The 15,620-nt window shown below is 38.8% G+C and overlaps 2 protein-coding genes across 2 annotated transcripts; one reads left to right on the top strand and one right to left on the bottom strand.

Moving 5' to 3' along the window:
• The first annotated feature begins 1,235 nt into the window (after positions 1 to 1,235).
• LOC112554128 (BTB/POZ domain-containing protein KCTD7-like) lies at positions 1,236 to 7,109 on the top strand. The gene is made up of 3 exons (XM_025221736.1): positions 1,236 to 1,709; positions 3,700 to 4,008; positions 4,682 to 7,109. Exons 1-3 carry the CDS (start codon positions 1,605 to 1,607, stop codon positions 5,126 to 5,128), a joined length of 861 nt encoding a protein of 286 aa, XP_025077521.1. The 5' UTR covers positions 1,236 to 1,604; the 3' UTR covers positions 5,129 to 7,109.
• Positions 7,110 to 7,223: 114 nt separating this feature from the next.
• On the bottom strand, positions 7,224 to 13,751 carry LOC112554390 (HAUS augmin-like complex subunit 1). Its single transcript, XM_025222149.1, has 10 exons — positions 13,620 to 13,751; positions 12,074 to 12,248; positions 11,606 to 11,738; positions 10,959 to 11,092; positions 10,632 to 10,651; positions 10,008 to 10,130; positions 9,217 to 9,282; positions 8,693 to 8,764; positions 8,419 to 8,466; positions 7,224 to 8,060 (listed from the first exon to the last, which is right to left on the bottom strand). Exons 1-10 carry the CDS (start codon positions 13,644 to 13,646, stop codon positions 8,010 to 8,012), a joined length of 849 nt encoding a protein of 282 aa, XP_025077934.1. The 5' UTR covers positions 13,647 to 13,751; the 3' UTR covers positions 7,224 to 8,009.
• Positions 13,752 to 15,620: the final 1,869 nt, after the last annotated feature.

The following is a 15,620-nucleotide window of genomic DNA, read 5'->3' as shown; positions in this document are numbered from 1 at the left end:
TCACAAGGTTACAATAATAATTAATCCTATAACTCACTCGCGCGTGACGGTTCCACGTACGACTTCGCGTGCTCAAGAGGATTTTGCATAATCTTATTTGACAAAACCAGTTTCTCGTCAGCTGAGATCGCCAGAGACAAGGCACACCTCGTCTGTTATACGACTCGAAGAGCCACCTCTCCCCCGGCCCCATCTAATACCCACCCACCACCTGATTTTCTGAAAAACTGAACTTCAGGTGGGTTTTCGTCGGATAAAAGGTTAATGAAATCACGAGCTTGTATGGTGAGACCGACGCTGTAATGCAACTGAAGCTTAAAGAGGATTTAAGAATATGATATTCATCTTGAGACACGCTTATAATTGTATCTTAAACAGGATTTAAGCTCCAAACCCATTGTACAGTCAAAGAAATGTAAAGGGTGAGAGATCTGCGGACAAATTAATCTGAATGTGTGTGTGTAAGAGAGAAAGAGTATCTGATAAGAGTGAGGGGTTGGTGTAACTGTGAGTGTATGAGGTGTAATAGTAATCTCTTCAGTTGATTGTGCATCTTTTTCTAAGTTGATGGTGGGTGCTCCCAGCAACAAAGGAAAATTTCTTTCTCTGTCACAACCAGACATAGATAATAAAGATGTATTGTATTAAATCACACCTGCAAGATGATGACATTGTGCAGGCACTAGCGCAAGAAATTCAAAGTCAGTGAAGTGACCGCTAAAAAAAATAAATAATCATAATAATAAAATCGACCCTCGACAAACATAAAAATAAAGTGATTAAAGAAATATTGGTTAGAATTTGCTTTTCCGAATAAGAATAAGAGCGAGTAATTCACACCTAACAATTAAGTTTGGTTTTAAATGCCAATTAAAGTGACGAGGGAGTTTTAGCTGATGAAGAATCCTTGTCCACAAGCGGGAAACAATTCCAATTGTCAGATGCCCAAATTTTACACTGCTGACCCTGACCTGGGAAGGATTAACTTTGAGCAGAGGGTATAACGTCTCTGCTTTGAGCAACAGTTGTCGAAAAATAAGTTGGTGTCAGTGTCAGCTGTTGGTGAAAGGGTAGCCACACCACCGTGCTAGCGGACACTGTCATCGCATGCTCAGCGTCACTGATGGGTGGTGTGTCGAGATGACATTGATAAGTTTATGGTCTACACACGGAAGAAGTCGGCACTTGGGTTCCCTCCGCCACTACATTATTCTTCCACGTTGTTTCTATATTTCGTGGCCTTCTTTCCCTGACCTTTATGGAGAGAAAGGGGTGTGTGGATGGGAGGTAGACCTTTTTCCCGGTAATACGCCGATATTCACAGCACATACCGTTACATATTGCTCATCGTCACAGCTGCTCACACCAGTGTTTTGACAAGAGCACCCGCAACCGATACAGTTCCTCCCTCCTCCTCCTCTCATCCATCCGCACAGCTGTTGTTGTAGGAAAGTCTGACAGTTACAGTACAGCACGAGCTGCAGCACTCAACCAGACACAAACGTGCTTTTGTTGGTGAGCGAACCGAACGGGGTCGGGCGCGTCGGCCGCCATGGGTTCAAAGTCCACAAAGAGACATCTGGTCGAGCGAGCGACGTCATTACATGGCGAGGAGTTTACGCAACCCAGTCGGGCGGCGCTGTGTGAAGTCTGAGGACCTGTGGGATGTAAACATGGCCTGCTCAGCCAGGGACAGTGCAGAACAGACGGTAGGTGCAGCACGTTCCTCCGGGTGTTCCTCGGAAGAAAAGGGGATGGTAGGGCGGGCTGGAAAGTTTTGGACATGAGAAAGTTTTCTTCGCTATTTTCACTCACTTGTCCCCAAAAAGCTCGATCGTCGCAAACTGCGCAATGCATGCGTCCGTGAAGTGCTGCACGCATGCAGATGCTTCGTCATAAAGAGCGGGTCTGGTCAAAATTAATACGATGCTAATGTCTTTCCGGTTGGAGAAGATGAGCGGCACTACAATTGTGATTTTAGCTATTTGCAGTTTTCTCTTTATTTGCTCACTGAGTCAGTATTGACCAGTCTGTTGAAACTACTCTGATGTATTTCAAGATTAGCAGAAATGTGTTACAAGGTTCGAGCCCGATGGTTGCATGGTTGGTGATCACCCTGCACTGATTTACGCTCACCCGTTTTCATGACAGTCACATTCATCACAGACACAGAATGTCGGATCCCGACCACTTTGCACAACACTTTCACGAGCTTCTCGTTAACGATTTTAAATGTTAACACGATGACGGTACTCAAACATGTAAATTCGCTCGCGCTTCTAATTAAAAAAATGTAAGCAGGATGATGCCACTTAAATGTAAACATTACGACGTTGTTCGTAAAAAATGTCAACACCGCGCAACTAGTTAAAATGTAACCACGGTTACACTACTTGAGTTAATATGTAAATTCGCATGACATGTCCTCGCGTGACAAACACACACGCACACAAGAAGACAAGAGTCGATATTTTTCTGACAATCCTATTTGTCACTTTGAAAGGGGATGATAACATGTTTGACAAATGGGAAAGCTGTTGAATCTCCATGATGCTTAGAAGAAAAGTCGCTTGCGGGGTGTAGAAAGACGACAGCTCTAAAGGTCAAGTGTACCCAGTGAACCATGACAAGTGTACACCGACTGGTTGCGCTGGTTTGGTCATGTTTTCGTGTGGGAGGGCCGGAGGGGGAAGGGAGAGGCGGCAGACAGACATACAGCTACACGGTCCATCGAACCTTACCTCTGATTAAGTATACAAGTAAAGAAATAAAACAAATATTATTACTGCTCATTTTAGACTTCTTGAGGACCAGCCCCTCACATCTCTTCCCCTAATAAGCGTGGACATTAAAAAGTCAGTTTGCAAGGAATGGAGAGCAGATTGGAGCCTTGCCTAGGCAGCATGTTTTAGAGGTTAAACCGACATGGCTACACATACATTTATTTCTATTTATTGCTGCATTTATACCACAATGAACCTGATTAAGAGTTGCCTACTCATTCAGGACAGGAAACATTTAGGCTTCTACAGGCAGCATGAACAAACATAAAAAACGACGTCTGCACCGATGAGTGAAGTTCAAGGGTGGGGTAGACAAAAACTCACTTTAGCTGCGAGAATAATTTCCACGTAGTTCACGTGCAACTTTTCTTGAGGGAGGGGGAAGGAAAATGTTTAGAGATGCGAGGATCGGGTAGTAAGCTAGGTATTGATGTTAAACTGTGCATGTACCCGTGTGATGTATGCTACACTAGCGCCTACAATAGCGCGCAGTTCCAAGATCGTACATATAGCCAGTCTCAGTATTGCTGGTGTGTTCAGCATCTTTACTGAAGCGGAAGGAAATGTCTATAGATTATGTTTCTAATTAAATTACTGTGATATATATATATGTTAATACCTGTATTAAATCAGGTATTTGCGATCGGTTTTTGTGTGCGGTGGTGTGTATGTGTGAAAGAGATTGCCAGGCTAGAACCCACTCTTCCGAGCTAACAAGCAAAATTATAAACCCTTATGTTGCTTACAATTAACTCAAAATAACAAACAAGTAAAAATAACTTGACTAGGAGAGAGGGGAGGGGGAGAGACACCGATCCACCCCACGAACACCTGATCTTGACTGCACGTGTGGCACGTCGACTCGTGTCTAGAAATGTGGACGTTGGCAACCCATGGTGTTTCTTCTTCTCATCAGTATCCCAACGTGATCGAGCTGAATGTGGGCGGCCAGCACTTCACCACCACACTGCTGACCCTGACCAAGCAGCGCAACACCATGCTGGGCGCCATGTTCAGCGGTCTGCACCGTCAGCCGCAAGACCACGACGGCCGCTACTTCATCGACGCCGACGCCGCCGCCTTCGCCTGCATCCTGCGCTACCTGCGTGATGGCGAGCTGCCGCCACCCGACATGACCGAGCGTGTGTACCGTGCTGCCATCTACTTTGGCCTGCAGGACCTGGCCGGTGAGCTGGAGTTCACACCTGGCATCATGGCGCAGCAGGTAACGTCTCCTTGAGTGCGTGTGTAAGCATCTAAGCGCATTTGTGTAGGTGGGTGGTAGGAGGCATCAGTTGTTTTGTTTTTTTTTTTCGGTTGAAGTGGGATTTGGGATTGGGTGGGGGTTCGTTTTAAGGAGAAGGGAGTGGGCTACCTGAGGATCTCAGAAATATTTCGCTAGGAATCTGTGGGGCTGGAAAAGTGATATTTTAAAGGAAATTTTGTTGGTATGGAACTGATGACCCCAGAAGCCAGACTTCATCAGCTCGCAAATATAGTTTGGAATGTACTTTCAGATTTTTTATTTGTTCCTGGTTAAATGGACTGACAAGCGTGCGTGTGGGAGAGAGAGAGAGGAGTGAAAAGATGGTGGTTAAATTGTAGGCTGTGTTGACTTCACTTAATTTATTTATATATATATGTGAAGCGAGAAAGGTTCACTTAGTTTAGTGCTTATTTGTACAGGAATTAACATATTGTAGCGTGAGACACCATCATGGTAGTGATGCCGCATGTCAACTCCTCAAAAACCACATGCATCTGTGCAAGGAATTGTCTGAGAGCGAGAGAGACTGCATCTTCCCTGTGTAATATAACCACATTTTAAGCCTCGTAAACATCATGGAGCTCAGCTCCTGTTTTGAAACCCAAACCCTTATCTTCTGTCGTGATTACAGATCAAAGAAAAGTACCATGCTTTCCTCGGCAACTTTGAGGAGGCCGTAAAGACGATCCTCAACGCCGCACTCAACGCCAGGTGCACGATCCTCAGCGGCAAGTGCAACACGCTCTGGCCCAAAACACGGGTGGTGGTGGCGGTGCATCACAAAGACAGGCTACCTCGCACCTTCAACCCACTGCACACCTGTGCGCGCCACAAGGAGAGCGGCACCAGATGGGTGTTCGCTGAGGTGTCACTTAGTCCCATCACCAACAGCAGCGTGTCGGAGGCGGTGTACGTGGAGGCCGTTGTGGAGGAGCTGGTAGGGAGGGGGTTCACAGTGCACGTAGAGGAGCTCGGCAAGTGTGATGCGGGCCACGAGGAGGTAGTATTGGACTCAGGAGATGTGCAGGAACCCTGCTTCGCTCGACTCTACCAACTGTTGTTTCATTGGAAAAAGTAAGGGGCGAGAACCTAAGCGCAACTAGTCGACTTAAAGGGAGATAATATTTGTAAACTGGTCACCAAAGCTGACGCTTGAGATATGTTTTTAAAATGCACTACATAATTTGGTTGGGAATTTTCGCAGAGGAATTATTTCTTTGAAATTGTTTTTTAAAAACTCATTTTGGCCTCATCATCATGCCTCATGGAGCCATATATGTTTTAACGCCAAAGTGTTTAGGCATGTCTGTTGCTTCTCCCCTCAACTTTCTGCTGCTCTTTGTCCTTTGGCAAGAAACAGGTTGAAATAATGTGCCTTCCTGTACTCAGCTTGTTTCTAAGGAGACAATTGGAATGCTAGTTTTTGCCATAATTTGAAAGTGACATCTGTGTATTATTGCAATCAAAGTGGAATGATTGACAAAGAAACAGCTGGATATGCTGTTTGATTCCTAAAATCCATGTCAGGGTAAAACCATGGTTGATAATGGAAAAAATCTGGTCCAAATAATGTCAAACTTTGAAAGAAAAAACAAAAAAACATAGCACAAAACTGCTGGACAAATGAAACATTGATACTAGTCAATTTAGATCCACAAACATGGATTAGCTTCTGCTAAATGTGAGCTGAAGAGTTAATTTAGAGCATGTTGTGTTTGATGTTTCATTTTGACAGTTTATGAACATGGTAATCATTTAATAATAATAATAAGCAAGAATAGATCTAGGTACAGGCTGCTTGCAAATATTTTAGGACACCTGTGATTGTTTACTTGATTCTATCAAACAGTTGTTGAGGCAAAGTGCACTATACAGAGATGATGAAATGGAGCAGACTTAATAACCTTTGTGTCTGATATTTTATATTGTAATTTTATTTTTTGGAAGGATTGTGCCTACTGCAGTGCATATTTGTGGATGTGTCTGATGTATGGGTGTATGGATGTAAATGTGATTCTTTTTAATAGAAAAGATGAGAGAGACATTCTGAAACTTACTTGCCAAATCAAATGTCTCTCAAATACCTTGTGATATCAGTCAAAGCCTAGTGCAAAATATAGCATTTATTTTTATATTGCATATCTAGAATAATCAGTAGTATGATGATAATGTTTGTGCAGAATTGCTGTCATGTCAATAACAGACTCATTTTGGTGGTGTTTTGGGTAAGCAATGAAGTATTTTATCTTAGAATATAACATATGTGCATTGATGTTCATGTATCAGGGGCTGGGCTTTGTTGTGGTGAACACATTTTGGAGCTTTATCCATGAAAAAGATCAGTTCTCGTCACAGGTGGATCAAGGGCAAAGGTCTTGTATGTTAAATGTTCCTGCACTTTCCTGTCAAAATTCAAACATTGGCTTGGAAAACTGGGCATGTGTGTGACAGTTATGCATCTCTTACTACCGTTAATTAATCCTGCAGCAGAACGTTACAATAATCATGTCAGTTGCTTACAGTTTTTGACCAACAGCTGATGAGCCCTGACCACTGCTCTTCCCTACCAAAGCCTTAGTGATGTGAGAATTGCAGTATGACAAGTGACATGTGGATGTTGCTTTACCCCTAGGACTGTAGTTATAAATTCGTGGCAGTAACATGGAGTAAACTTACTGGGGTATAGCAACATTCACAGTGCTTAGATAGTGCATTGAAATTACAAAGACAAAATATATTCTGTTGGGATGATTGTTTTTGCCTCATGACAAAATGTTAACTCTAGGGCAGCTGAGAGTGCAGTGCATACTTGGTGGTAGAATGACATGTAGATGACAATTTTCTGAGGAAAGCAAATCTGTGCATTTTCACTTTTTTTAAATCTAGGAGTCTGTTTTACCATGTCAGAAAATTTACCAATGACCAATTTGTTTTTAAGCATTAATTTTTATGAGCTTAATTTAATGAGTTTTGTTTGGTCTAATTATGCAACTTGTAACTTATGTATGGATATCACTAATAAAAGATTATCTCGATTTTTGGGAAAACTAAAGTGAAAAGTTCCTGCCTTGAATAGTTTGAGAACAAATGTCTTGATGGGTGCTGATAAATGTGCTTTTGTCTGTTCTTGTGACAGATAGAGAGCCTCAAGTTCTCAAAAACTGCACAGGTTATTTCCCAAATTAATATTTAATTTGACGCAAAGACGCAACTTGTCATTTTGTAAAATTAGTACTCAGAACACTGCTGTTAAAAACATATTTTTCATATCGGTTTTATGGAACCACCAGCAACATTCAAAGAAGTGACAGCAACAACAATAGTTAATTAAGCAAGACTTGCCTTTTAACAGAAAATTTCAACACAGTACAAAAGCAACAGATAAATCCTCAAAAAACCAGCAAAATGTATGTTGTTTTTTTTAAATGGAACAAAATTGCGTATATTGCATAATTAACAAAGCAACCAATATTAGGAAAGAGGGGGAGAAGAATCTCCCCTTGAGATAATTGGGAAAGAAGTTTCTTTAAACCAGACTTGAATGCCTGTGCTGTTGAAACAGTACAAAGTGATGGAGGGGAGGAATTCTTGCTGCTAAGACCCAGAAACTTTTGAGCTCTGCTATGTGCAACAAAAAGAAGACCACATCACGGACGAAATGTTTGATAGTATCCTCCAAATTTTAATCATTAGTTAAAACATACCTAACTTACTATCATGATAACATGTGGCCCCTTTCACTGCTGCCCATTCATGCCCTAGCAGTCAATATTATGCAGTCAATATCTTGAGCGAAGTGTTAAAACAACAATTTATATTCCTATCTTGTGATGAACAGCTTGTCATTTGTAAACACATAACATTCTACACAAGAAAAATGGTCACAATTTAGCATTCATTACAGTCAGCTGGGGCGGAAAGGTTCATCAAAAGGTTAGGGAATCGATCAAAATAACTGGTCAGAGTCTCATCAGGTCTATCCTCCTAGCCATCTCCGCTTCCAGTTCCCTCTGAAAGCATACAAAAACATCATTTTCTTACTTTCAATCACACTACAGGTTAAATGCATATATATATAAACCTTGTGATTAGTCCACTTTGAGGCAGTTGGCCTGTTTGGACACATACTTTGGTAAATGTGTGAGTGGAAATTTTTTCTGTATGATCATGATGTTACTTGCTTTATAATATCCATCAGGTTAAGAAGGCCCTTAGCTCTATACAGTTCATGGCTTCTTGCTGTTTAAGAAAACTAAAACATTAATGGTCCTACGCTATGGAACCTCTACTGTTTACCACTAATGTTCAGACAAAGAGAAAACAGATAAAATTATCAGATGTTAAAAAGATTATTTGCACAATACTCACCACTCTCTGTCTCAGTTCTGCAACTTTTACCTTTGCTTGTGAAATGTCCTGAAAGTTGTTTAAAATGTGAGTTGTAAGTGTAGCTTGCAACGAGGCTGTCTTGCTAAGAAGCTTAACTAATGTTAAGAGCATAAAATCATTTATCACTCAAAATACATTTAAAGCCTTCCTCTTCTGTCCATGTAATCAGGAGAAACAAACCCATGTAATAAAACAGCTTTCTAATAGAAGATTTAGAATTTTAAATCATTGCTCTATTTTTTAAAAAACCAACCGGTGGTAAGTCATGATAATTCTGAAGCTTTTGTTTCATTGGCTTTAGCTGCTCTTGAAGCTTTTGAAGATCCTAAAATAAGGAGAAATGAAATATGTAAATTTTTTTAATCAAGAAATTAAAATGTACTTAAATATAAAATAATTAAAATAATGGCTTCTAATGTATGCCTCAGTTTGCTTTAAACAACAAACCAGACCACTCCCACCGACCATAGAATCAAGAAGTAACACCCAAACAACTAACGTAGGATCCGAAAGAAGGGTATTCACATCAAGCATTACACAGATTGTATGTGCATAATTTGCTTCTGTTTTTATAATAATAGTATATACAATGTCGCAATGGAATTTCTTTTGTAGAAAGAACATGGTAAAAAAAAATAGAAAGATACTCAAACATGAGAAATGCACAACAGAAAAATAAGCTTTTAAAAAAAGACATGAGTCCATCTTCAAAGAGTGTATGTGTGTATGAAACTGCATATGGCATGCTCTGCCTGTTAGAATAACTTTGAGCCATACCTGGGCCTTCTTGACCAGGTTCTCATGAAAGATTGATGAATCTGCTTCTACCTTTTTAAGGTTTTCCTGTTGACAGAAGACACTTGCACTTTTGCCTTGTTTTCAAAAACTCACTAAAACAAACACTTATTTCAATAAACATTCAAAGCCTTTACTTGAACATATTGGCTTACCATATCTGTCCTGTATCACAAACTGGATCCCACAATTAACAAACTACATGAAAACTGGGGTTAATGTTTATTTACTAACAGAAATCGCCTGCAATGCCAAGAGACATAATTTTACAAGTATTCTGACATTGCTTACTTATAAGATGATATTTAACCTCATCCTTAATGTACAGATGTTCTTTAAATATTTGCAGGAAATGGTCAGATTAGTAGACCTGTGCATGAACAAACTACAGAATAAGGGAAAATACCACAAAGGACTTTATGGACTCATTTGCTATTAACTGTTTCTTTCAACAGTTTTATTAAACGTCCTGTCTTTTTAAATTTTATGCTTCCAGAAACTTTTTTATTTCTGAAATCCAGATTACAGATTTTGTAGATCTATTAGAGAAAAACAATGTAGAATTATGACCGTGTTCAAAAATGTTTTGACCGAACCCCATGAAATAAGCAACTAGGTAATTGCTAATAATATAATTCGCAGGATCTGTTGGTCTACTCAGATCAGAACACAAAAATCCCCCCCCCCAAATATTCATCATTTTCTTTTGCTTGAACTTATTCACATAATCTAAAAATAAACAGCAACAAGTAAACGCAAGACCAGCCTCTTACCTTAAGCTTTGCAATATGTGTCCCATACTCATGGGCCTTGGTCTGGAGGAAACTAGCAGCCTTAGTGCGCTTTTCCATTTGTGATTTCTCTTCTACCGACTGCTGTTCTAGCATTGGTATGCGCTGAAAACAATTAAGTAAATGCTCTGTCTAATCAAACTACAATTTCGGTTGTTTTTTTTAAATATTTTGTTTTTTTTGTCTGGGTTTGTTAAATGAAATTGTGCAACTGTTCTTATTTTGCATCAAACAGCATTTTCTGTAATCCTTTTGGAAAAGCAAATACATTTCTCCTCTGTGGTTTTCCTTCTTTAATTATCATTACAAAGAGGAAACATCAGGGAGGTTTTGTAGCTTTGTGGTATGTCTACTTGATTTTGGAACTGAATGTTTTGGGTTTCAGGTTCGTGCTGAAATGCATGAATAAAAACCTCCATGTCTCTTCCACCCAGAATTTGTGGGTACCTGATTTATTGGATAAGGTAACATGTTAATGAAAAGGAAGGTTTAGCTTCACTTTCCTATGCCATAGATAGGGTGAAACCCTTGCCCTTCACTGCTCCCACAACTATGAGGCTATGGTACCTTTTGCCATTACAAAACTAGCATAACACATTGACCTACAAGAAGATATAGTGCCATATCTAGCCATTAGGAAGCACAAATAATAGACTAGGTTAAGAGTTCTTGTTTTGCATGTAGACACACACAAATATTAATCAGATTGAAAATGGTAACCTTCCAAAGTAAAGCAGCATCTGTTTTGACAAGATGATGCCTTTCTCTTGAAATTTTATCTTATCAATACCAGAATTGAAGAAGTTGAGAGAATGGAGTCGAAATCATCCATATGATTGAATGGTCTATGAAGTACCATGTTCTCAAACAAGTTTTAAAGGGAAAATTAAAAGGCAAAAATGTCCTACTTTTACTGTTAAACATTTAACATACTTTTGGAGTGAAGTGCACTTAACATGTGCATCTTGCTCTTCAATGTCAGCTGATCCAAAAGCTGCTTTTCTTTAATAACAGCTTCCTGGGTTCTGTCTATTTCATCCTTCAATGTTTGTAGTGCTAGTAAGAAGCTGAAAGACAACTTCTGGATCAGTTAAAACTTACAATAGTGTTTAAGCATGTTCATTTATTATCAGTCATCACTTTTTTCGCTTAATAAATGAACAAAGTAAGTATTTACTCAAGAAGTAATAACAATTTTCATCCTGAATGTAATTTAATCTTATTTTTAGTTAAACAATTTTTTTTAAAGTTTCATATTGAATATCCTAAACTGGGATAGGTACAGCTGAATGCAGTGGTCCAGAAGAATCAGAAGATAGAGTAGGATACAGATGAAAGCAACTTTTGAGTAAACAACAGCTCATGACCTTCAACAGATTTAAGACAAAAAATAAAAATTGTTGCCTTATTTTCAAAGGAAATGGCTGAAAACTATTTTGACCTGCTATGGTGCTCAAAGGTGCATATGAAACAGCCAGCATCATAGCTGATGATCATCAATTAACTCACAGTTTTGCGATATTTGTGTGACTATATACATAGCTGTTATAGATAGTATTCCCATACACTACAGGACTCACCTAGAATCACTTGCATCACGTACCCTCAGCAGGTACGCCAGATTAGCCAGAGTACGCAAACTCATTATACCTGACTGAGACAGACTGGCTGGTTTCAGATTCAGTCTTCTCAAAACTGCTGCCAATCGGTGGCCTGAAGCAACATTTTTACAAAAATTTAAATGAGCAGTTAAGTGTAAATGTAATGTTGCTATAAGTGCACCCCACTGAATAACTTGTGATATAAACTTTATAAATTTCAAAGACAAAGAGAAAGAAAAAAGGAAAACCATCATACTTATAAGATACAGATGAAAGAATATTGTCTATTATGCAAAGTTTTAAATGTGTTTTGTTTTCCAGGATACTTGCACTTCACTTGCTCTTTCTTTATAACTGACATGTAGATTTCTTTATGTGCCTAAAGCACCAAGGACAAAAGCTTTACAAGGCTTTACAAATCAGATATCCATTGAGAAAACTACATACCTTCTGATGCATATTCTTTGGCCTTCTGTTGTAAATCCTGAATAAGAAGTTGTGTGTCCCTGTCACATGCTCTATTTCTCTGCATAAGCTGGTACAGAATATCTATTGTTTGTTCATTATGCTCATATTCAGGCACTCGGCTTCCTGCAAACAGCTGGTCTAGCCATCCCTGAACCTGGAACAAATCAGCATCTGCTTGATTAAAAGAAAAACAATACCATATTCCTCAATCATTATTAATTCTCATGTGATACATAACTTATGTGGTTGCAGAGAACTTTTGAAAATCTTCCTTGCTATATCTTTTAATTTTTAAATTTTTTCAAAACATGTTCTTGATCATACTTTTTTTTCAAAATAAATTAAATAAGTATTGACTAAAAAATATATTAAAAAATAAGTAGGTAAAATAATTCCATCCTCATTCATACTATTTGATGTCACATCCTAAAAACTGGCTGTCTTAGCACTTAGTGTTAATGGCTTTACAGTTGCTTTACTGGGCCAAATAAGTATCTTTGTGCTGAATATGAAAACCTCATATCTTTGTATCATGTCTCAAATGTATCATAAACTCATCATACAAGTAATCCTCTCAAACACTCTCACTAGAAGTTCAAATAATGGTCAAACAAAATATTCCTTCTTCATTCAACTCTAAAATCGTTTGATTTTCATCTGCTTCAATATAATGGATTATAATAGATGATGGTCATTAATTGCATTGCTATCTTTATTATTATCATTTGTGCTAATGTTGGAGAACCATTATCGTGTAGCTTTGGGTGAATTTACTGCTACTACGATGACAATTTCTTTGAAATTAATGTAAGACTAAAGAGATGGCCTGATTTTCGTGTGAATTTTCAACCAAGTCGAGGTGGAGGTGGAAATTGTTCCTGCTTTTAAATACCTCTTTGATTGGCGACTTTGTTAGGATGTCAACACTCAAACTGTCATGAAGAAGGTTCAAACGCACCTCTTCCTTCTCCGGAAGCTAAATTCTTTCTCTGTCTCCCAGCAATTTCTTCGGCACTTTTATTGATTGCACATAAAGAGCGTACTGTCCTTTTCATTTAACACAGTTTATCGGTAAAGAGCATGAGCAGCTAATATTGTCTGGTATCCGTGTGCTCCAAAGTCACTGGGACAGCCCAGAATACTTTTCACAGACTCTATATAACAGGCACTTCTGAAAGGGTCTGCAATCCTTCGTGATGACGGGCACATCTTGTCGAGAGGATGTTTCCAACTCCGATCGGGCAGATTTTGTATACCGGCATGATGGACATAGACTGAGGTTGTCCTTCGTTGTTTCAGCCATGCGTCTTTTGAATGGGGCGAATGAATGAAACATAAATGCAAAAGTCTGTTGGATGCATATGAATTAATTCTAATATTATTTTTAATCGAGATCTCCCGAATTGGCCTCTGGAACAAATAAAGTGTTTTCTTTCTCTCTCTGATGACTTCCATATAATATGATGGTAGTATACAAGATTAAGTTGGTTACATTAATACAAATGCCTAAAAATCGTTTACCTACCTCTCGATATTTCATATTTATATCCATGTCAGGTTACTCGATCCGATGTTGCTATCAACCCATTTATCCACAAAATTGAATGTTTGGAAAATGGCGGTCTTAAGGGAGATAACTTTCATCTGTATATGCGTGTATGTGAGGTTTGTTCCCATTGCTCGATGCTGGAGCTGCTCTTAAAAAAATCACAACATATGAACAATCTTACACTAACATTTCTGTGCACTCTAAATAAAGTTTGTTGAGACAGATTTTGATACACACTGGCTTAGATTAGAAGAATGGATGCTAAAGAAATTGTATGGAAACAGTCAGCATCCCGTGTAAGAGAGAGAACTTTGTTTGCTAGGCGATCGTTGATGTCTCTAGTTGTTTCCCTTTGATTGCTAATTCTCGACGCCCCACACACAAAAAAGCGCTGCTCTAGCCAGGCTAGTTGTATTAGAATGGTGGTGGACAGGAAGTGGCGCACAAAAATCGTATGCCTTTGTTTCTATGGCTTTCGTGTCAATAAAATAATAATGGGAACAGTTTCCATTCTTTAATTTTTGATCATTTCCATCACAACAGGCCCTACATGAGACTAGGTTCCCAGCAAATACGCAAGATTCTGCCAAGCTTGGGCCAATGTTTTTAGCTTGATCCAAGCTTTGCGAATTTTGCGTGTTTGCTGGGTTAATGCCTGTATTAATGAAGTCAAAGACTGGATGGTAATAAAGTTAAGTTTAACAATGATAAAACGGGAGCCCTCCTATGTTCGAGAAGAAGAAATCCAATCTTCAATCCTTTACCAAATCACATCTAGGTGGGCGAAACCAACATCACCTTTGCGTCCTCCGTCAGGATCATGGGATTCATTGTCACTGCAGACATGACTCTTGATAAGTTACAGCTGTCTGTCAGTCTATTATGAGCTTCGCAAGATCAGCGCTATCCGTCACATTCTCTCTACTTCATGTTGTCACGTTTTTTCTTTTCCTGTACCTCATTTGCTATTCTTTATTAGTTCTTGTTCTTAAGTGCTAAGAGCATACTCCTTTGGGAGTGAGACTATGCTCTTTATTCATTTATTATTATTATTTTAACTGACAGTAACCGAAAGGGAAAATGTTGAATAATTTTTCTTAAATAGTCTGAAATATATATGATTAATTTCCGCTCATTCCTATACACTCTTTCCCCCTAACCCCCCCTTACTGTCATTGACTAATGCAGAATCAAAAACACATGATTCGACTATTGGAGATGATGAAAAAACCCAGAAAAACATTCCATCAGCCGTTGTCAGTTTGATACTTGAAAACACTATTATTTTGATTAAAATTAAAGTTTAATGGAGAAACAATTATTTACACTGCTGGAATACAAACTGTATGTCATCCTTGTTCAGAGAGGATATATTTCTGCTAGCAGTGACTTGCCCAACAACATCTGTGATGTTCAATTTAAGATGTTCTTTGCCTACAGGTGAATGAACAGATAGTAGTATCAGCTGACAAAGTACTAGGAGGATGAAGAATATGCAGTTCAGACACATTTCCTTGCAGTCTGCAATGCCAACGCATTTTTTTTAATATATACAAGAAATATAAAGTATTGAAATTTCATTGACCATTTGACGGAGATCCAAATTGCCATGATAATGTATCTTTACTCCTAACTGTGTGTGTTAAATGTCTGTATGAGTATGTATGCCTGCCCTTGTGAGCAAAAGAAAAATTTCTGTCTTGGGTCTCCTTGACAGACAATAAAGTCTGATTTGATTTGATTGATTTGATCTGTTAATAATGTCAGTGTAGCTCATGTATATCCATACAGTTACTGACCCAGTGGGAAATACAACCAATCAACCAACCATACAATGTTCAGTTTAAACTCACATTATAATGCATAAGACAAATAAATTTACATTTTGATGACATTTAAGAACTCTTCATTGGAAGTGAGTATTTCACACCTTTCTAATATGTTTTTTAAGAATGTCGCAACCCACTGAGGACTAAT

The sequence above is a fragment of the Pomacea canaliculata genome, linkage group LG13 (assembly GCF_003073045.1).
Source record: "Pomacea canaliculata isolate SZHN2017 linkage group LG13, ASM307304v1, whole genome shotgun sequence".
In the NCBI taxonomy this organism is placed as follows: domain Eukaryota; kingdom Metazoa; phylum Mollusca; class Gastropoda; order Architaenioglossa; family Ampullariidae; genus Pomacea; species Pomacea canaliculata.
Note: the sequence above shows the minus strand (reverse complement) of the source record. Positions and strands in the feature narration are given on the sequence as shown.

Excerpts from the sequence above, each read along its gene's own strand:
- LOC112554128 (XM_025221736.1), top strand. The coding sequence starts at position 1,605 with ATGGCGAGGAGTTTACGCAACCCAGTCGGGCGGCGCTGTGTGAAGTCT. Across the intron at positions 1,710-3,699 it reads GGGACAGTGCAGAACAGACG|TATCCCAACGTGATCGAGCT; the intron begins GTAGGTGCAGCA and ends TCTTCTCATCAG. Across the intron at positions 4,009-4,681 it reads CTGGCATCATGGCGCAGCAG|ATCAAAGAAAAGTACCATGC; the intron begins GTAACGTCTCCT and ends TCGTGATTACAG.
- LOC112554390 (XM_025222149.1), bottom strand. The coding sequence starts at position 13,646 with ATGGATATAAATATGAAATATCGAGAG. Across the intron at positions 11,093-11,605 it reads CGTGATGCAAGTGATTCTAG|CTTCTTACTAGCACTACAAA; the intron begins GTGAGTCCTGTA and ends GTTGTCTTTCAG. Across the intron at positions 8,061-8,418 it reads CAGAACTGAGACAGAGAGTG|AGGGAACTGGAAGCGGAGAT; the intron begins GTGAGTATTGTG and ends GTATGCTTTCAG.